The sequence below is a fragment of the Tiliqua scincoides genome, chromosome 3 (genome assembly GCF_035046505.1).
Source record: "Tiliqua scincoides isolate rTilSci1 chromosome 3, rTilSci1.hap2, whole genome shotgun sequence".
NCBI lineage: Eukaryota > Metazoa > Chordata > Lepidosauria > Squamata > Scincidae > Tiliqua > Tiliqua scincoides.
Window position 1 is genome coordinate 77,990,007 of NC_089823.1, and position 19,969 is coordinate 78,009,975.

At 41.0% G+C, this 19,969-nt stretch overlaps 2 protein-coding genes across 3 annotated transcripts in view; one reads left to right on the plus strand and one right to left on the minus strand.

Moving 5' to 3' along the window:
* The window catches only part of PHKA2 (phosphorylase kinase regulatory subunit alpha 2), an 83,682-nt gene extending 72,210 nt beyond the window's left edge, over positions 1–11,472 (plus strand). For both annotated transcript variants that reach the window (XM_066622135.1, XM_066622136.1), the window contains 2 exons: positions 2,839–3,039; positions 4,037–11,472. In XM_066622135.1, the coding sequence (XP_066478232.1) occupies positions 2,839–3,039; positions 4,037–4,210 (375 nt within the window). In that variant the 3' untranslated portion in view covers positions 4,211–11,472. The remainder of the gene's footprint in view (positions 1–2,838; positions 3,040–4,036) is intronic.
* Positions 11,473–11,986: 514 nt separating this feature from the next.
* The window catches only part of PPEF1 (protein phosphatase with EF-hand domain 1), a 29,763-nt gene continuing 21,780 nt past the window's right edge, over positions 11,987–19,969 (minus strand). Inside the window, exons 12-16 of the mRNA XM_066622137.1 lie at positions 18,688–18,830; positions 17,959–18,065; positions 14,555–14,718; positions 13,085–13,169; positions 11,987–12,201 (exon numbers count right to left, since the gene is read on the minus strand). Of these exons, the coding sequence (XP_066478234.1) occupies positions 12,017–12,201; positions 13,085–13,169; positions 14,555–14,718; positions 17,959–18,065; positions 18,688–18,830 (684 nt within the window). The 3' untranslated portion in view covers positions 11,987–12,016. The remainder of the gene's footprint in view (positions 12,202–13,084; positions 13,170–14,554; positions 14,719–17,958; positions 18,066–18,687; positions 18,831–19,969) is intronic.

The window sequence follows — 19,969 nt, forward strand, 5'->3', positions numbered from 1 at the left end:
CTAAGCAGCTATGCCAGAGCTCCATGGCAATTGATGTTCTTCCATGCCTCTTCTCTTTCCAGTCCAGGAATGAAAGTCATAAACATCTGACATGATTTCTCCCTACATCCTTAGGTTTCTCAGATAAGAGGTACCAAAGGAGATGGTTCTGACAAAAATAAATTCTAAGCCTCAATATCTGTCAGATTATGATTTTCAGATGTGTTTGATAAAGCGGACAAAGCTAAATGGATGAATCCTTGGGGAACAGGGCCATGACCTGCCAGGCTACTAAATTTTATACCTTACTTCAGGAGTTGGAAGCAATGTAAATCTTCTTTTATTGATGTTTCAGAGGCATCTCTGTTTTGATAATTTCAGGCAATGGCGGCTTTCCAAAACAGCCTTGTGATAAGTGGGTTGAGGCAACTCTAAAAATGAATGAGGCGTCCTCAGCATCTGTGGTTGGACAGATTTTAACTGTGGACATGGACTTCCCTAAAGAGATGAAGAAGTCTTTCAGAAGACTTCATTACAGGCAGTGATTTTGGCAGGTTCATTTTTGGCTATGTCACAGTTCTCTGCCTGAGCCATAACCACTAACATGGTGGCTCACAGGAATACTTTACTGTGTAGCTAGGAGACAGTCAGAAGAGACTGTGACCCAGAAACTATTTCTTTTGCAGGTGACGAGTTTGTTGATGCTATTTTAGTGAAAATTGTCAAGTAAAACATAAGCTCCCTATACTCTTAATATGGAAGAGAAACTGGCTTAACAAGCCCCTTGCTTTTGCTCCTTCCTCTCAAGTCCTCTACTTACTCCAATTCTTGTTGGAAATGTTCAAAGACTACAGGAAGAATACCTTGTTCAACCATCATCCCTCTTCCAACTCAAATGTTTAGAGAGGGGAAAGAGTCATGTGCCTGATGCCATGAGAAGTTCACCATCCCATGATGGCAGAAGCATTGTCTTTAGATCAAAGACAAGTGTCTTTAGATCAAAGAGACAAGATGTCTCTAAAGTGATCAAAGATTACTTTAGAGACATCTGGCAAGCGTCAACCACAGACTCTTGAGTGCTGGACTGAATGTGACCTCTTCTATGGAAATATTACCTTAAGCATATTCTGAAGTGGTAGAGTCCTTAGTACTATAAATAATTATAAATATCTGAATGATTCACTACGTTTCTGAGAACTATATGAAGGACTAAAACAGTACAATCCTATTTATGTGTAATCAGAAGTAAGGTGCACTTTCTTTGGTGGAGCTTACTCCCTCATAAGTGTGCCTAAGGTTGCAGCCTATGCGTGGTCATATGTTCACGGTCCAAGAAGGCGCTGTGCTTCCACAGCTCTCATGCCATGAGAATGTGAGAAGAGGGCCTAATTGAGTTTCACCTTCAGTGAGGAGCGACTACAGTTATCTGTGGCTATGAAGATATAGAGAGAACCAGGTTTTGGATTAATTTAATGGAAAGAGTGTGACTTTTGTCAATTCCTTTTTGAGCCAACAAGAAATAGAAGCAGTGTTCAGTGCAGACCTTTTCACTGCAAAAAATGAAAATCACTTTTCTTCTTGACACAAAGTGATAAAATGTCCTCTGGCATCTTTTCTGTCTTTTATAATGTGATTTGTGTGGAGATGATAAATTGTTTTCACTATCAGGAGAGGCTTAGAAAAACTTAAATCCTTTTAACAGGCCTGTCAGAACTTGGCAATATCCCATTTTGTTGCTTAATATGAATCAAACTTAATAAGCACAAGATCTCTTGAGGCCAAATGATTCCGGGTGACATCTGAACATTTTTGCCAGTGCAAATTAGGCTGCCTCTGCCTTGCTTGCAATGCTGAGATAGCTCTTTGGAGGAACACATCTCCTGGCAGCCAGAGGTTATGCTCTGTCAAAAAAGAACTCTCTGTAGTATTTTGTTTTGGGGTTTTATTTTGCTCTTTGTAAACAGAAATCCCACAAGTCAATTAAAGTCCTCTCCCTGCGCATTGCTTGCTGCCCTTTTCTACACTTCTTTGTACGAACATTTGTCCCCCCTTCTTAATGCTTTGGCATTGTGGGGGCATCACAGCTCCTTCCCATGTTCCAAGGTAGCGTGGAAAACCTTGGCCTACAAGGAAGGAGCTCATACTGAAGGCTGAACCACTTTCTGCAGAGCTTCAGTTTCTGAAGAGAAAAAAGTGTGGTTTAAAGCTGCTGCAAGATTTCTTGTGCTACTGAAGCAACACAGGTAGGATCTTCAGTGACGTCTACATTATGAGTGAACACGGAGTGACCTAAAACCCACCCAAACCCTATCATAGCAGTGAGGGCAATAACATTTTCTCCTTGTGAAAACTGTTGGATTTGAACCCTGAATTGTGTCTGAGTCTGTGGTGTAAGAATTGCCAACCTCTTGGGACCACCTTTGCAAAGAGGGGTTCCCATTTCCAAGGGGAAGGATTCACTTTTCCCTGAGAAATAACCATCTGCTGGGCAATACACACAACACAAAGCTCTGAAGGCATCCTTTGATTGATGCCTGCTTTTGGAATGGGATAGGGTGCCATGGGGGTGTAATCCGGTGCCCACTGTCTGGATTTCTAGGACATGTCATCAAGATGCACACCTCTGGGGGTTCATTGTGATGCTTAATGGGCCAACTTTGCACATATTTGAACTTTGTTATAAGTCTCCTACGTGCCAACCATTGATTTGTATGAGGTGATGCAGCATTTAATGTTTATACAGTAATAGCTTTCATTGCGATCACCAAGTGTTATGTTTTCTCCATCCATGTATTGGCATGAAAATCGGACTCTTGTCTGTTTTGTTTTTCCCTTTGGGTACCAACCTCACCATTGCAGATGACAGCTTGTGAAATCAAGTTTGCTGTTCACGTGGAGTCTGTGCTGAACCATGTACCCCAGCCTGAATACAGGCAACTGCTGGTGGAGGCCATCCTAGTACTCACACTGTTATCGGATATAGAGGTGAACAGCATTGGGGGTATAATTCACGTTGATCGGATAGTGCACATAGCAAACGATCTCTTTCTTCAGGAGCAGGTACGTGTGGTGAATTTTCTTCTGTTGTCTAAGGAGGCAGCAGTTATCTGTGTTGTTGTGTGACTGGTATCACGTTGGTGTTACATTGTGGGTATGAGCATAGAAATAAACAAGTGTGCAGTCATCACAAGTGGCAGAATACACGTGAACTGGAAGCATACAGTGATGTTACCTCTGGCCTTATTGCATCACTAACTATCTTACACTCACAAGGCAGTTTCAGGGTCAGGCCAGTAAGTCACTGGTTGAGGGCACACACCCAGCAGAGTTTCCACCAGGCTGGATCAACCCATGAGTCCCCAGTACGGGTGGCAAGGGTAGTAATTATTGCATTTTTGGGAGGCACCATGGGGGGGGGCAATAGAAGGCTCTTCAACCCAAGGCTGCAGCAACTCAGCATCAACACTGCCCATACTGTGTCAGGTCATTAATAGATCTCAGTATTGCCTACCCCAGCTGGCAGTGGTGTTAGGGCTTGTACCCAGCCCTACCTGGAGATGGCAGGAATTGTACCTGGCGGCCTTCTATAAGTAAAGCATATGTTCTACTTGCGAACTACCTTCAAGTAGGAAGAGATTTGCCTTCAAGTAGGAAGAGATTTCCCTCCAGTTGCCATGCAGCAACTGCCAGTAGTTCCACCCAGAAACCTGCCTCAGGCTGCAATCCTGTCCACACTTACCGGGGAGTAAGCCCCATTGACTATAATGGTACTTACTTCTGAGTAAACATGCATAGGATTGGGCTGTCAGTGATTGGCACCAATCTTGTCTAACAATTGGAAATGGCATCAGTGTGATGCCAAGTAGAAAGGGAGGGATTATGCATTTTCTAATAGGCTTAATGAGATCTAGGAAGGAACTCCACATCCAGCACCTGTTCGTTGGATGAGGGCGCTTATGCTGGATCCTATGAAGGCAGTGCTTTAGCATACCTGACTTTCTGAGGGTGTGTTTGCATGGAACAATTTTTACGCTTCTATATCTCTTCTTTCTTCCAGAAATCTCTTGGAGCAACTGATGGCTTCTTTGAACGAGACCTAGCCACAGGGATCTGCTTCTTTTTCTATGACTGCGCCCCAAGCGGTGCTTACGGAACAATGACTTACCTCACAAAAGCAGTGGCAGGTTACCTTCAGGAATTTCTTCCAAGTACAGGTTGCCTAATGCAATAAACTCTCTAAAACACAAAAACCATTCTGAAAATGGGAGAACTCCTTGCCTCACACCACCTTCTTCGGAACCTTCATTTAATCTGCGTCTCCCCTCACTCTACCTCAGCATTGTGCACCAGTCAACCATGTAGAGAGGATGTTGGCCCGCAGGTGATATTCCAGGCATTACAATGCTCTTGACTAGTAAATGCAAAACTCTGGATCTGTGCACTTGGGTATGTGTAATGAAGCCTTGTGTATGGGCAAAAAATAAAATTAGACTATTTTGGGGCATTCTTCAGTTTAAAAGAGGAAACTGCCTCTTTCGTTAAAAACTTCATGTATCTACTGAGGTTTTACACTTTTGTTGTAATATAAACTTGATATTATTAGTTTCCATATGACTTACACCATTTTACGCTATTATTTTAATATAAGCTTCGCATCATTTGTTTTCAAGGTCAAAGCACGATGCTTTGTAATAAACAAATGAAATAGAATTGATTTCTCACACCAGGGTAGAGGAGAAACATCGTTCACACCAAGTGGGATATCTGAACTACATAGTTTTAATTGGAAATCGTTCTTTGACCTTTGAAAGAAGTTGGGGAGGGAACAAACATATTAACATTAAGGGGCCATACATTGCAACTCCCTACATCTAGACAGGGATTACCAAAAATGTAATGTAATGTGCACATCAGCTGCTTTGAGAGCTGTGGTTGAAAAGTTGAATACTGTACTGTATAACCTTTTACATAAATAATGTTTGGTAATTGGGGGTTGTAATGTTTAGTTAATCAATTAAAAATGATTTGAATCAGCTAAAAAGATACCCTCCATCAATCAGTAGATGTGTTAAAATATATATATTTTTAATACAAATATTGTGAAAAGGGCAGCTGGCAAAAGCCCGGTCTTAAGAGTCATTATCTCCCTGGGGCAGGGAACTGGGAACATTGCAAAAGGGAATGCATGTTCTTCAATGATACCTATATAATGTACATTTTTATTGTTATATAATTCAAAAATGTGCTTTATTTTTTTTAGAATGATTTGTTTTTCTTCACATATGCAAATATATGCAGATGTCATTGACCAATTAATCAGCTAAATGTGGGGCCAGCCTGCTAATGATGTATGATGAACTGGCTGTTTCAGGTGGGGCGTTGGTGAAGTGGTGGGGAATGCATGGCACCAATCCATGTGCCCACCTTCTCTGCTAGCCTCCACGCTGCCTGTTCAACCCCCTTACCCCACATAGTACTGGCCACCACTGCTTCTCTTCTTCCCACTTCTGGGATTTTAAAAAGGCAGATGGGAGTGGAAGAGTCAGTATGTGGAGGAGAGTGTCCTAGAGAAACGGTCTCCAAACTGCAGACTGCTGCGCTTCTAAAAACCCTTCCCTGGCGGTAACAGAGCTAACTATTATGCCAGCCAGCCTCTTACCTGTGCTCATCGTAAAATCATGCGATTGATGGGCTAAGATTTGAGGGATAGTGCTGCTGGTGCTACTTCACATTAGTTTTTTAGACTGTGCATATACTTTACATACTCTTGGAAGCCAGTCACATTTCAAATGGTGAAAACCTGCTGATACTGGATCCACAGATACAAAGGCCTACCTATACTATCATGAACATGTTAAAATAATGGCTCTGTTATGGTTTTTTCTTTTCCCCCCAGTAGCACCTCTCTGAATAATAGTTATTGCTGGAACATTGAGTCATAACTTGGAGCATTCCAGTGGAAACAACATTAAAGGGGCATTGTGAGCAATTCTGGGATTTAGAGTAACTCTTCCTGCACAAATTTAAGCTACAGCTCTAGACAACTTGGACCAGAGAATTAGAAACAGTATTCTTCATCTGATGGGCATCCAACACCATATATAAGAAGGAAAAATGGGGGAAACATAATGAATTGGGTGGAGAGTGGAGGATATTATGATATCTCAGATTTTCACAGAATAGGTTTCATATGCAGGTCTAGTAGCTGCAGGTTACAATCCAGCACAGACACTTGTACTCACTTAAGCGTATTTGTTTCAGTGCTCTTGTTAGATTGTGGCCATTATGTACAGTATATTTCAAATTAAGACACTGATATTTATAGACCTACATCTGAAACAAAGTACTGGATTAGTTGGACATAGCTTTAAGCACTTGAAAGAAAATCTGTTGATTTTCTGTTGAAAATCATTGACAGGACTAACAACTACTTCAGGACTAACAACTCTGTTCCTCTATTTTGCAGAGATAATAGAAAGTACAAATTCCACTTCTAACACAGACACAACTTTTGTTAGCTGATCAGAAAAAAGTGTTGATGGGAGCAGACTGGTTCATTTCTAGGCATATGTACTTAAATCTGGTCTTGACAGATGACTGTTCCTCAACGGAATAGAGCGTACTGGGCGAGCTGAACCATTGACGTGACTTGGTATAGGTCATCAATACTGGTACCATCATACAATGCATGTACTATCTTCATGTGTCGTATCATGATCATAACTTACAAATATTCCAAGTATTTGGTTGGGAAGGCATTATAATATAGCATGCTGTAGATGGAAGGATTCTGCTTTGCAGCTTGGTGGTTAATGAACTGTAGTGATAGAAGCATTTTATGGTCTTTCAGAGAATGCATCATAGGGAGGCATATGTGTTTTTTTTTCTGGTGGATATGAGCATATCTTTTTAAGGTATGTGGTATATTATTCAGCCAACCAGTTCTTTAATAGGATGAGTGGTGTGTCAGGCAGAGAGAACAATACACAAGTCTTTTCAATCAGAACTACAGTCCAGAAATAAAGTTTGATACGCTTCTGAAATCAATAGACGTAACCTTGGATAGTCTTTTGGGGGGAGGGGATGGATGGATAGTATTTTGCCTACTTGCATAATTTTTCTGCTCAAATCCTTGTTTGATTTCATGTTTGTACATATGGTGAAAGCCCTGTGTAGCACTATCTTCCTGTGTCTCAGAAAATGAAAATAAGGGTTTACTTCAACTGAGATAGAGGCAGAATTTCTGTCAATCTTTATGCCAAGGGTTGGTGATGCACTGCTGTAATTCTGCTCAGGCCAAAGCCAGGCTTATTCTGGGAGTTTACAATACAGAGTTCATGTTTGAAGTACAGTCTGGGGTGAGAGCGTTGATGGAGTAAGGCAATTTTTTTTTTCAGAATGAAGGATAAGTATTCTGAAGGCTACAGATTTAAATCTCTTCTTGTTACATATATTGAATGTCTTGCCTCCCTTCTAACTAGTGATGCCAAAGCATTTTGTTAACCCAAGAAAATATTTAACAAATTTCCTGATTTCACCAAGAAATGAGTGGGAGGTCCCCCAGGGCCAAGTGCTATATTTATTTTGCCATTTCTACAGTATCATGTGGTGCTCCTCTTCAATTTCTGAAATGTGTGCTGGACTTTGGTTTCAGGCCTCTCTTGTCAGGCTTTAGCAATTGCTTATCTCTTGTCTGATATAATAGCCTATAAATTGCCTATTTAAGGGCATAATGCCAGCCACCCTACCCCTGGTCATTCTCATGATTCAATCTAACAGACTGATCCAATTAGGAGCTCTTTCCCTTCTCTTTGCAATGATTTACTTTGCCACCACACTGAAGCAGAATTTGTCCATAGGCTAAACTGGATGCAGGTTTACTCATGATACTTTTTATCTTAGGCAATGACAGCTGTTACTATTGCAGTCTGGAGCAGACGTCTGATGTAGGCAGAAAAGGTTTCATAAATGTCTCCCCTTCAGCATGTTTTCTGCTTAAAATCATTCCTATCATTTGCTTTTTTCCACCAAGGGAATAGTTATGTGTACTTATACTAGTTCATTTAAGACTGCAGCTTCTTTGGTTGCATTTGGTGGGGAAAAAACTGTTGGAGAAGAACTACATGATATTTAGCCCTGCCAAACTATGCATCACACCAGTGTTACAAAATATTATTCCAGTACTGCAAGAAGATTTGCTAGCACAAGCGGTAAGGAAAGGGGTGGACTACATGTCAGTAGTACTACTTCTCTTGAGTTGAAACCTGGACTGTAAAAAGTGGTATTTTTAGTGGAGGGGAGTTTTGATGCTTCTTGAGGTTTTCATCTATTCTAGAAGAACTAAGTTGGGGTGATAGACAGGAGGCAGCTACCTTTTCTGGGGATCATTTAGGGAGGGATTCTTAATCAAATTATGCAAGAATTTGGAACATTCCCCCCCCCCCCCACATTGTTCTGAGCCTTGATTTGCAGAGTGCAAATTATTCTCAGGGAACAAAATGGCTGGTTCACCTTTGTAACAGCAACTTCAAAGGAGTTATAAAACAAAAACGAAATGTTGCCATTTCAGCTACCAGTGTATTTTCAGTCTGTTTGGAGGAACTGGCTTCTCAGGTTGTCAGTCTCCTGTGTGGATTTAAAAAGAAGTGAAGCATCCAACAGTGAATGACTGACTGGAGAACCATTTAAAGAACGGAACCAAAACCAGGATGCAGGATGCAACATTAAGAGCCTTGGAACTTGAGAAGCTATTAGAATGGAAATAGAAGCAACCAAGATTTGCTGGTTCAGTTTGTCAGGCAAAGCTGCTGTCGTTGCCAGGAAGGAACCACCTACGCAATTTATTTGACAAGCCAGACATGTCTGGAAAAGGGAATTTGGTTGTTTCTAGTCTAGGCCAGGGTAATAAAATCTTACTTGCAGATGCTGTGCACAGACACTGTGTGCAGTCCTTTAACTCAGCCCAGCTTCTCCACAATAGAGGTAGAATATTATACCCCAGATGTTTGTACAGTATGTTACAGGGAGCATTGGTACACATGTACACAATTACTTTAGGTTTTAGATTAGAATAAATGTTTAAGTTTTAAAATGCTGAATTCAATTTCACCAAAATGACTGGGATCCGAAGAGGCAGGTCTTCCAAAGCTGTTTGGACATGTACAGTGGCATGACTAGCCTATCCGTAAAAGTGAACAATGTGGCTCATGTCAGGGTGGGTGGTGGGGGGAGTAGTGGATTCACCCCAAGTCTGCCACCACTTCCCTCCTCTGTGCTTCATTGATTCTTCTGCTTACTCCACTCCTTCCATCACATGGGGCTTTTAAGAGTAAAGAGTTTAAGATGAGTCTGTAGGGAAGTGGATCACCATTGCCCACACAAAAAATACTATACAGGCAGCAGTGAGCTGTTTTTTTTTGCTCACCTTGCATATCACTTTAAAGGGACCATGCAGGGAACCAGAGAGTGGAAGGGATGGGGAAACAGTCAGTTGGCTCTTTCTTTGTTAGCTCTTTAAATAAAACAGTTTAGACTCTGGGAGTTCCTAGCATGAGCCACACTTGCTGTTTTGTCTGAAAGGATCACACAGAAAGGAGCTGCACTAACTACCTTCTTGTTCGTTTTTGTTGCTGTTTGGCTTCAGTCACCAGTCTAGTCAAACAGGAGATACTGGGGTGCCCTATTCCCCCACCCCCACCCCATGGTTCTCTCTTTAGAAAGAGACTAACTTAGTATGCTGAATGGATGGAATATGCAGCAAATAATTTCCTCACTTTTTCCTTCAACCCCATAGAGGAGGAGAAGAATGCAATGAGGGTGTGTGTGTGGCATTCTGGAAAAATGTGCTTGGCTGCCTCCTCTCTCCCTTGTTTTTGTCTATTTCCCCTTCTCTCCAAAATCTTTTTCTTTCTCCTATCCTCCCTTTCTTCCTCTCTCTCCCATTTTACAAGATCTCTTTTTGGCCTATCATACTGCCTGTCCATTCTTTTTCTCATCCTCCATCATATGTTGCAAACCCTCTCTAGCTCCCTAAAATCTGTCTCTCCACTTTGCTTCTCTTCTCTGAACTTTACTTGCTCCATATTTTGCAGCTCATAGTCCTAGCACACTCATTTTCCTTGTTTTTCCATTATAATCCTACGTCTCCTTAATATGGCTACCTCTTTATTATCTATCCTGTCCATTAATCTGTCTTATTGCTATATTTTCCCCTCTTTTTCCCTATCCTATTTTTCCACTTCCTATAGATTTCCCTTCCTCATCTTAAACAATCACTCTTTTAAAAACAGTGTATGCATCCATTGCAATTTTTATATCTGGTCTTTAGGATTATAAACATTGCCAGATCAACACACAGCACAGGTCATCTAGTCTAGCACTGGCCAGTTACAGGTCTCTGGGAAGTCCACAGATAGGGTAAGAATCTTGACAGCCGTCTTTTGTTTTCTGTGTCCAGGACTTGGTATTTGGGATATAGTGCCTCTGTTCATGAAGGTTCTTCTTACACTGTTTATGGCCATTGATAGATGTATCCTTTTCTATTCATTTGTCAACTCTTCTTTAAAGCAGTCTTAAGTAGTGGTCAGCATTGCATCTTGGGGCAGCAAATTCTATACTGTATGTTATGAGGTAGATCTAAGTTTTTTGTGATGTTATATATCACAAACAAGGCAGGCTGGCAGTTGTTTGCTTTTATTCTTTAAAACACAAATTTAGTTATCCAGAAAGCATCTGGCAGTTTCATATAATTTTTGTCTTGTATCCTCCAGAGTTCCATAAGATTAGAAATTGGTGCTTCCATCTAGCCTCTTTCTGTATTTAATTATGTCTGTTTTGTGAGTTGGAACATACACATGTGGTATAATGTAGGGCAACTGCAGTATATGTTTAGAGAGAGGTAAGGTGGAGGAGAGACCCACTGAGACTGAATGAGTTCTCATTCAGATCCTTGAAAAGTTGCAAGAGTTATTTCTCCTACATAGATGGAAAATCTGTATTTTTTTTCTCCTGGTATATATGTCTGGAAAGATCTTTTCTTTGGGTGACCCAGTTTAACATGCAACCCTGAGATAGGGACAGTGATTCCCTAGGGATAGGGACCAGAAAATAGCATAAGCCATTGTTCCTGTGTTGTCCCTATTTTTACCTTTTGGGGATGCCTTGTTCAAGTTTTGTTTGTGTAAATGCCTATAATTCAGGTTTAGTTCCCTCCTCATAAGCTGCATGCATTGTACTATTATACTGTATTATATTATGTATCATATGCAGTAAGATGTGTTGGAATATGTTTTACATTTTATTTTAAAGTTGGACAATACAGCCAGAAATTTGAAAATGCTAGTCATGTAGTTTTCACCCATAAAAATAACTGGGGCAATACAGTATTGCAACAAGGAAGATGGCCAGATATTTAACTGTGATTAGTTGCTTTGGTTATATATTCTTCTGTATAATGATAATAAAAATGCTACTAACAGTAGCATCCTTCAACAACTTTGTTGCATATATATATAATCAATGTTTCAGAAACATTAGGTTTAGGGGAGAGAATATGAATCTTTGGCCTGATTCAGCACGCGCCCCTTGGAAATCCACAATATAGCATGTACAATATGCTTCATGCGTAATGAGATACATGGTTTGTTTTTTTCCCCCTACACCAATGTATGCTTATATAGGGGAAACATTAAGTTTGAAGAAGCTTTCTGAAGAATTGAGTGACTGGAATAAACTCTGGGACTCTCAGTATGGCACTGCTGAAATCACAGTTGAGCATATAGTGGATGTACTTTAAAACAAAAAACCTCTTTCAACCTGTCTTCATATCTCCATCTCTCATCTAAAAGCATTCTGTCCTATAACTGCTGTTCACATGTAATGCTTTCTCCAGCCATGCTCTTCTCCAGCCACACTGTTCATTCCACCTTCTCCATATTAAGGGGTGTATGTGATCATTTAGTTAGGCAGTTTCTTAGCAAAATGTGACACCAGACAAGATCCTTGTTGGGAATCCAGAGTGCATTCTTCCGTACTGGCTTTACCTTTTCTCAAATTTATGAACGACATGAAAAGCTTCTAGGAATTCATTGAAGTCAATGCTGCCATCTTGGTTGATGTCAATGCTACGAGCTAAGTTGTCAATGGCTTTATCATCTATGTTGTTTTTCAGGTGCAGGTTAAAAAGCTTCCATGTTTGGCGGAATTCATCAATAGAGATAAGACCTAAATGAGGAAGAAAATGATATCACAAGAGGGAGTATACATGGAATTCTGGAAATGTTAATGCTAGGGCCCAGCCAGGAAAAAAAGAAACAAATTTGTGGACTGGAATTTGGGCTGACATAGCATCTTGCAGCAAGCCCTGGGCAGCAGGTTTCAACAGAAAAAAAAACAACCTGTCACTCCCTGAGGCCACGGTGTACAGGGTCAAAAAATCAACAGGCATGGAGATGTTTCTCCATGCCTGTGTGGACATACCTAGATGCAAAAATCAGTCAGTGATGTCATTGGTCCACACAGGTGCACAGGTTTGGCATGGCTGTGATCTGCAATGTGAGCAATCTGCAACCTACCTGCTCTCTAGCATTGTTCACTTATGTGATCTATTAAGATTTAAATTGAGAAGAATCCATGCAGGGAAAGCCATAGCTATGCTGCATCTATAACAACTCCTCTTGGTGCTGACGCAAGCTGCTGACACTGACAACCCATTTCAGTGTCTATGAGCCTCTGTGTGGGCACAGAGTGTTGCAATGTACAAATTCTACCCACGCATCCTTTAGCTGTCATTAAGCAATGTTGCCCAGACATCTTTCAACACATTACGCTGTTTGCTATTAAATCAGACCATTGAGGTCAGTATTATCTATGCTACCAGTATCTCTTCAGGAAGGAATCGGTACAGTAGGAAGGACATCCAGTCTGCAGCTTTCAGTAGTTTTCTTACCACTTGTCTCACTCAAATCAACCAAGCCAGCTTGCTGGTACTGGATGAAAACTAAACAGCTGCTACAGTTCTACCTAGAATCTTCACCCTTCACAGATACTTTCTGATTAACATTTCCACTTTCCCTCTTCCCCAGACCCAAATTAGGCCTTCACGTACCTGAATGATCTTTATCAATCATATTAAAGATTATCTCCAGATCAGCTTTGTATCTGCACAAGGTTTCCACCAAAGACGGCTGAACCTGAAGAAGGTGTCATTAAAAAATGAGAGCATGTTGAATTTGAGTATGAAACTCTTGGACAGCAAGCAATTTCATTGGCTACTAGCTCATTATCAACAAAACACCCTGTTTGTAGAGCAAATAGCTGATGGGGGAGGATCCAATACCTATATTCCAAGTTCTGAGCAGGAATTGTGTTCCTTTGCTCTTACAAAGTGATTTACAATCTAGCTCTCGAGTTCACCCTCACAGCAATCCAATCCACTAGCAGCACCATTTTACAAACTGACCCTGAGAAGCAGTGTCTTGTCTAACCCCATTCAATGCTGTGAACAATGCTATGTCCAGGCATGAACAAAGATTCAAACCAGGTTCTCATTCATTCATTCATTCATTCATTCATTCATTCATTCATTCCACCTTTATTAGCATAAACAATCCATCAAGAAAACAAAATTAAAACATACAAGGTATCCACCAGTCATTGATCAGGCATAGAGATACAGAGGAATGTATGCCTTGACAGTACCTTAAATAAATATTTTGCAACATTTGATGAGCGGCACTCATTTCTCCCGTCCAACAAGTACCGGACCAAGTCTGTATCTGAGGTTCATATTCAATATCCGAGAACAAAAAAAAAATGATCTCATTCTTTACTATTGACCTGCAGTACTAGCATCTGGTGGCAGTGTGAATATGGGGGGGAGGAGGGTATGTGAATGAGGAGCCAAGCAGACCTTTATCTAAAGGCGCATCCTTACAAAATTAGTAAACCTTCATTAGATACCAATTATGCCTTCCTGAAAGCTGTAATTACCATCATTAACTTACTATTTATGTGCTAAAAATGACGTTTTAAAAAAACTTGCAGTTTGTCTAATTGACAAGAAAATGGTCAAACCTGAGTAACTGTGGCCTTTCCTGAAAGCTTAGTGTTTGGTGGCTCTCATTTCGCTACCAAAAAAAAAAAAATGTATCCCATCTTGAAATATACTCATCACTAATTTTTTTTAGCTCAACATGCATTGCAAACTTCACAATAATAGGTAACAGCATGAAAAAGCAAGTAAGACTCAGATCTGCTTTGTGAGAATTCATACTTCTTTCGTTCTACTGATTGGTTTAAATCCAAAAGATGTAATCAGGTGCATTTCAAATCATTGGGATTCTTGTCACTGAATCCCAAAGAACCAGTATCATGGTGGCCACAATTCAGGAGATTACAACAGCATGGGGTTCATTGCTGGCTACAGAATGCCAAATGCTCAGGAGCACATGAAATGTTCCTTCCACAATGGGAAGAGTAATAATTTACTGTGAGTACTTTGTGTGCATATATAAAATAAGTTTTTTAAAAATTCAAAGTAGTTTTCAGTAGTACTATAAAAATGACACAATTGTACCTCTTTGATAGGTAATTTGATTTCTAACTCCTCAAAAGATGAACGATATAGAATGCTTCCATCCTGGGCTTGATGAACGAGCCGAGAACGTAGAGTTCTCCAAGGGAGGCCAAGATGCAGAACAGATTCTACTGCTGAAGCCCACTCGCTGGGAGAAATCCTTCCTGTCAAAGAATGAAGAGCATTTCACTTGATAGTTAATAGTTCTTTGCATTGCAAAAGGATTACTTTACAGGTAATTCAGTGGATTTTTACTGAGCCACAAAGTTCAGACTAAAAAGATCATTGCAGGAAAAGCCCTGGCATTATAAACATCCATTACAGAGTCTTCACCTACCAAATGTTTATACCTAATAAAGGTTGACTTGACTTGATAAACATCCACTGCAATTGTATTCACAGCAATATCCAAAGCACTATCAACAGCTGTGCCTTATCCATCTGAAATGCTAGCACAAGAAGTGCAATCAAAGCAATTATAGGTTTTAACCATTTGATGGGAGACTGCAAAGAAGATCCTTCCACTCTCCACAGCAGCCATTTTCAATCACTGTGTACACCATGCCACACTGGTGTGCCATGGGAATTTGGGGGAGGGTCATTTATTAGTAGGGTCATTGGAGGATGTGAGCCCTCCCCCCCCCCAAACAGCATGTGTGCTTTGTCAATTGTCAAAAAATGACAGTGTGCCTTGACAATTTTAGTACCTTGTCAGTGTGCTATGCAATGAAAAAGGTTGACAGTCACTGCTCAACAGATTTTACACTGGAGATGCTAACTGGAAGTTTTACACACATGACGCTAACTGGAAGTTTGCTCATTGTAAAAGACCCAGAATTGAAAATATATACTGAAAAATAAATGCATTTCTATATCCCCTTCATTGGTGCCTATTGACCTGATTATTGTTCTCTGCCCTGCCTGCAATGATTGCCATCCCACTCTTAATAAGTCATGCCAGTAGTTGGCAGAGAAACTCTGCAGCCAAATTACATAGGCCAACACACATTTTGCTTCCTTAAACTTTACACCAATTCCTGGGTATATTTGGGGTGCTGATTCCAAAAATGGCATCCGTTTTGCCCTATCACGTCTAGTTTTGGAGACACGACATAGACTCTTTAGTGAATGGTTCAGGCAGCTTCCTCATGAGGAAGCCTACACCATGGCTTCCTCATGAGGAAGCTGGTTGAACTGTTCACTAATGAGGCTATACTCTATCTCCAAAATTAGATGTGATAGGGCAAAACGGATGCCCTTTTTGGAATCAGCACCCCAAAATCTTTTCAAACAACCATAAAGGTCTGCTTGCATTTCACCATCCTGATTATCATCTGCAGACTTGATGAACTCCCTGCTCTTTCAGACTGCAGAAGTCCATGAATAAGTTAATATCGACTGTCCAATATAGATCCTTTGCTTACATCCCTCTCTTGTGAGAACCAGAGCAGGCCCATCCATAGGGCCATTTGAAGCAGTTGCCTCAAGCAGCAGTTTGGCAGGGGGTGTTCACTTCTGTTCACTTGTTTGTCTCCACTGAGCCATCTCCCCCCTGGATTGGAAAAGGAAGGAGGAAGTATGGAAGAGAGGTATGGAGGAGAGAAGAGCAGTGGATAAAGTACTGGAGGAACAGAAGCTGGCACATCACCAGGTAAGGGAGACAGCATTTGGCATGGCTCCTCAGGTTGACTGACAAGAACTGGCCAGCCCACTGCTTCCTGTTCCCAGGCTCTTGCTGATTCCCAATTCTGCCAAAAAAAAAAAAAAAGATGTCCACATTTGTGGAGGAAGAAGGGCATATGGGGGAAGAGTAGTTGGAGGGCCTAACAGGTGGAATGCCTGCAGGTTTGCAACATCAGTTTTACCTCTTCTGAGGGTATTTGGGGAGTTGGTTGGTCTCAGCTGCCATCATGAAGATGGGAAAGGCCAGTCAGAGAGAGGCCACCTTTACACCATGATTTGTAAAGGGGTTCCCCAAATCCAGAGGATTTCCACTTATGGAGAGGCTAGAACAAGCAGTAGTGAGAACCAGATGGTCTAGCAGTGGTTCTCAAACTTTTTAGCACCAGGACCCACTTTTTAGAATGGCAATCTTTCAGGACACACCAGAAGTGATGTCATGGCCAGAAGTAACATCATCAAGCAGGAAAATTTTTAACACACCCCATATGTCATAAGTCAAATCAATTAATTAAGAATAAGTTAAAAAAATTATTTAAAATAAAGAACAGCCCTCCTAACCCTCCCAAGTAGTTGCTGATCTGTTTAATAAAAATTCCCCAAACATTCCAAAGGCTACAGTCCTATCCACACTTACCCAGGAGTAAGCCCCATTGACTATCAGTGTTAAAAGCATATACGTAGTAGCTTGTTAAAAGTAAAGAGCTGTAACATTTCTCCGGATGCAGTCACATACCATAGTAGCATCAAGTCTAATATATTAAAAATAAAATACACATTGAAATTAATGGGGACCCACCTGAAATTGGCTCATGACCCACCTAGTGGGTCCTGACCCACAGTTTGAGAAACACTGGTCTAGGAAAATAGCTAACTTGCTCTCCCCTTAATAAACTGAGGCCAGGCAGGTAATCAGTGAAAATAATAAGTGTATTAAAGACACTAACGAAACAAGGCAACTAAAAGAAAAGGGACAGGATGCAGAGAATAAAAAAACTCAAGACACAGTTCAAAGTGAAAGCAGAGCTGTCCCAAAACAGTCTGGCAAAGAGCTGGCCTAGAACTTAAAAAAGACAAGCAGAAAATAAAATAGAATCCCTGAGTGCAAGTGGCCAGGCATGTTTCTGTCGTTAGCCAGTTAACCTATCCAAGAGAAGAGGAAGGGGGTCTTGTTCCTGTATCCCTGAGATGGGTGGTTGAGCACACTATAATGCACAGCAGCAATGAACAAGACATGGCACAGCAGCAGTGAATAAGAGATAGTAACCTAAGGTATTTGTGGGCTTGCTCTAAAAAAAACCTTGGTTTACTGATGTCCAGTTGCAGGAGTGAGGACCAGCTGTGCATTCTGTCCCACTCCATTACCTAACCAGGGGAGCTCGGCTGCTCATCTCAGCAGAAGGGTTAACCAGCAGCCTTTGTCTCTGGGCGCCTCAGCCATGAAGACAGGGAATCCACATAAGGCTTGTCTGGAAAGCTTATTGCCTTTCTGCAATGGTGCTGCATTCAGATTTTTTAAAAAGGTTATTGCTGAAAGATGACCCAGCTGCTTTTAGAAGAACACTGAGACATTACAGAAAGATTGGTGGGGGAGACTAAAAACGACTGAAAGGAATGAAGGAAAAATTTTTTAAAAAAACTAGAGGTATCCAAGGATTTTTGCCACAGCACTACAATGACATGCAGTAACCTCAGAGAAATTTCTAGCTTGTCATTTTTATTACCTGTACAATTTCGATCGTATTGTCGGAAAGCTGCAATGAGTTCTGATTTGCGAGTGTAGAGTTTCTCTCGCAAACACTTTAAAGCAGACAGCTCCATTGTAGTCACCCTACAAAGAAAGAATTAGAATGGCAGTAACAGATCAAAAACTCTCTTGCATTTAATTTCAGCATACAACCAAAACTCCTTCTAAATTAATACGCTTAAGAAGCACTGAAATTCTTATTTTTTAATGCATACAAAAAGCCTGCACTTTATTGGATGGATAAAACAGATCAGTGGTATACAATCAAACTAGTCTGGAAAACATAAAGCTACATTGGAAAAACTGAGAATTACAGGAGTTAAATAACCTGATGAGAATCACTCAGTGTTTATGTCACTTTTAGAGTTGTTTCACACATTGCCTTCCTAGTCTGTATTCAAGGTATATGAATTCACTGTGTATATTCTTAAAAAGTGGTGCAAGGAAAGCCAACTAGTCTTTTTCACTTCACAGCAGGGTGGTCTTACTGGATGTAGTAATCTGCCACATGTTCACACACTGTTAAAAAAAGACAGCTCTCTTTCTTATATTAATGTATGAAATGAGAATCAGAGATGAATAAAATTTTATTCTGTAAATTCTGTATGGCATAATTCAGTAATTGTGCCATAATACCAGTTTCATATTCTGCATTCCTATCCATGCATTTTGTTTTTTACTAACATGCAGGCCTTCCTTATTCTACCTCTGATGGAGAGTCTGCTTGCGCGTGGATTTGCTCACTTGATACTGAACAAAACGGGGAGTCAGATCTGGATTTAGTTTGATGTAAGCCCCACGGTTACTTCCCTCTTCATAGTAGTTAGAGGCAGAAAAAATAGTGATAACCTGATTTTAAAAGGAAATCAAGAAAATCAATTAAAGTAATGAAAATATCAAACTGGATCTGGCATCAGCAGAGACAAGTTGCAAAATTAACCAAGTCAAGTGCAAAGACCTAGCAGAGACTGAAGTCCAGAAGACCATGAGTGCAGGGTTTATGTTACATAAAGGTCCATAAATGGCACTTTCCATGGCCGGCATTGGGAAGCCTCCGCGTTCAATATATTCCAAGTTATGTGCCTCTTTGGGTAACAGACTATGAGAAAGAAGTGTAGAGTCAAGCCCTGAGCACAACTTCTTTGAAAGCACAGGGAAGAAGATAGCTTATGTGTTCTGATGCACACATGAAGATTTACATGGTAAACGAGGGGAGCTTCCCAATTCAGTTCAAGGAAGGTTTAAGATGTATGCATGCACCACATTCTTTGTGTATTATGGAGTTTTATGTGTATTTGTGTATTGGAGTTTTTGTGTATTATGGAGTTTTTGTGGGGACAAAGAAAGGCAAATGTTAACTAAAGGTGAGTGTTCACTAAAATTGGTGGCTGTCTACTGGAAGGGGGGGGGGGTTGGAAATGACACAATAACAAAGTGAACTGGTTCCCTAAACAGGGCCCATAAAGAAACCTGAAATGATTGCATGGAGTGGCAATATTGAAGGGGCAACAAACTGACAAGTCCCCAGCCCATGAGTCTGCTGCCCTTTCCATCCTGCCATTGTGGTGGGCATTCTGATCTTCTTCTGGCTTGCTGAGAGTGAGCCAGAGGAGGGTCATGGGAGTGGCATTCCCCTTCAGTGCTGGAGGGAGAAGGGAAAAGATGCTGTGATTCCAGATCACTTCTCCCCATTCACCTGGTGCTTACAAAGTGGGCAGACTGAGACAATCCAGAGCCCGCCCACTTCCCTTCCCTTACCAGGAGTGCAGTGCACAGCCTCCCTTCTCCACACCACTCCTGTGCCAAACAAAGAAGAGTGGTGCATGCAGCATGCACTGGTCCTCTTCATTCACACTGCACCATGCCCCTGCTAAGTTGGCAGTGATTCCCAAAATGTGAGCCATGGCTCACCAGGGAGCCACAGAATCCTTGGAAAAAATCTGCCACCCTATACAGTGTATAGGATCGTAGCCCTAATAGGAAGCTGC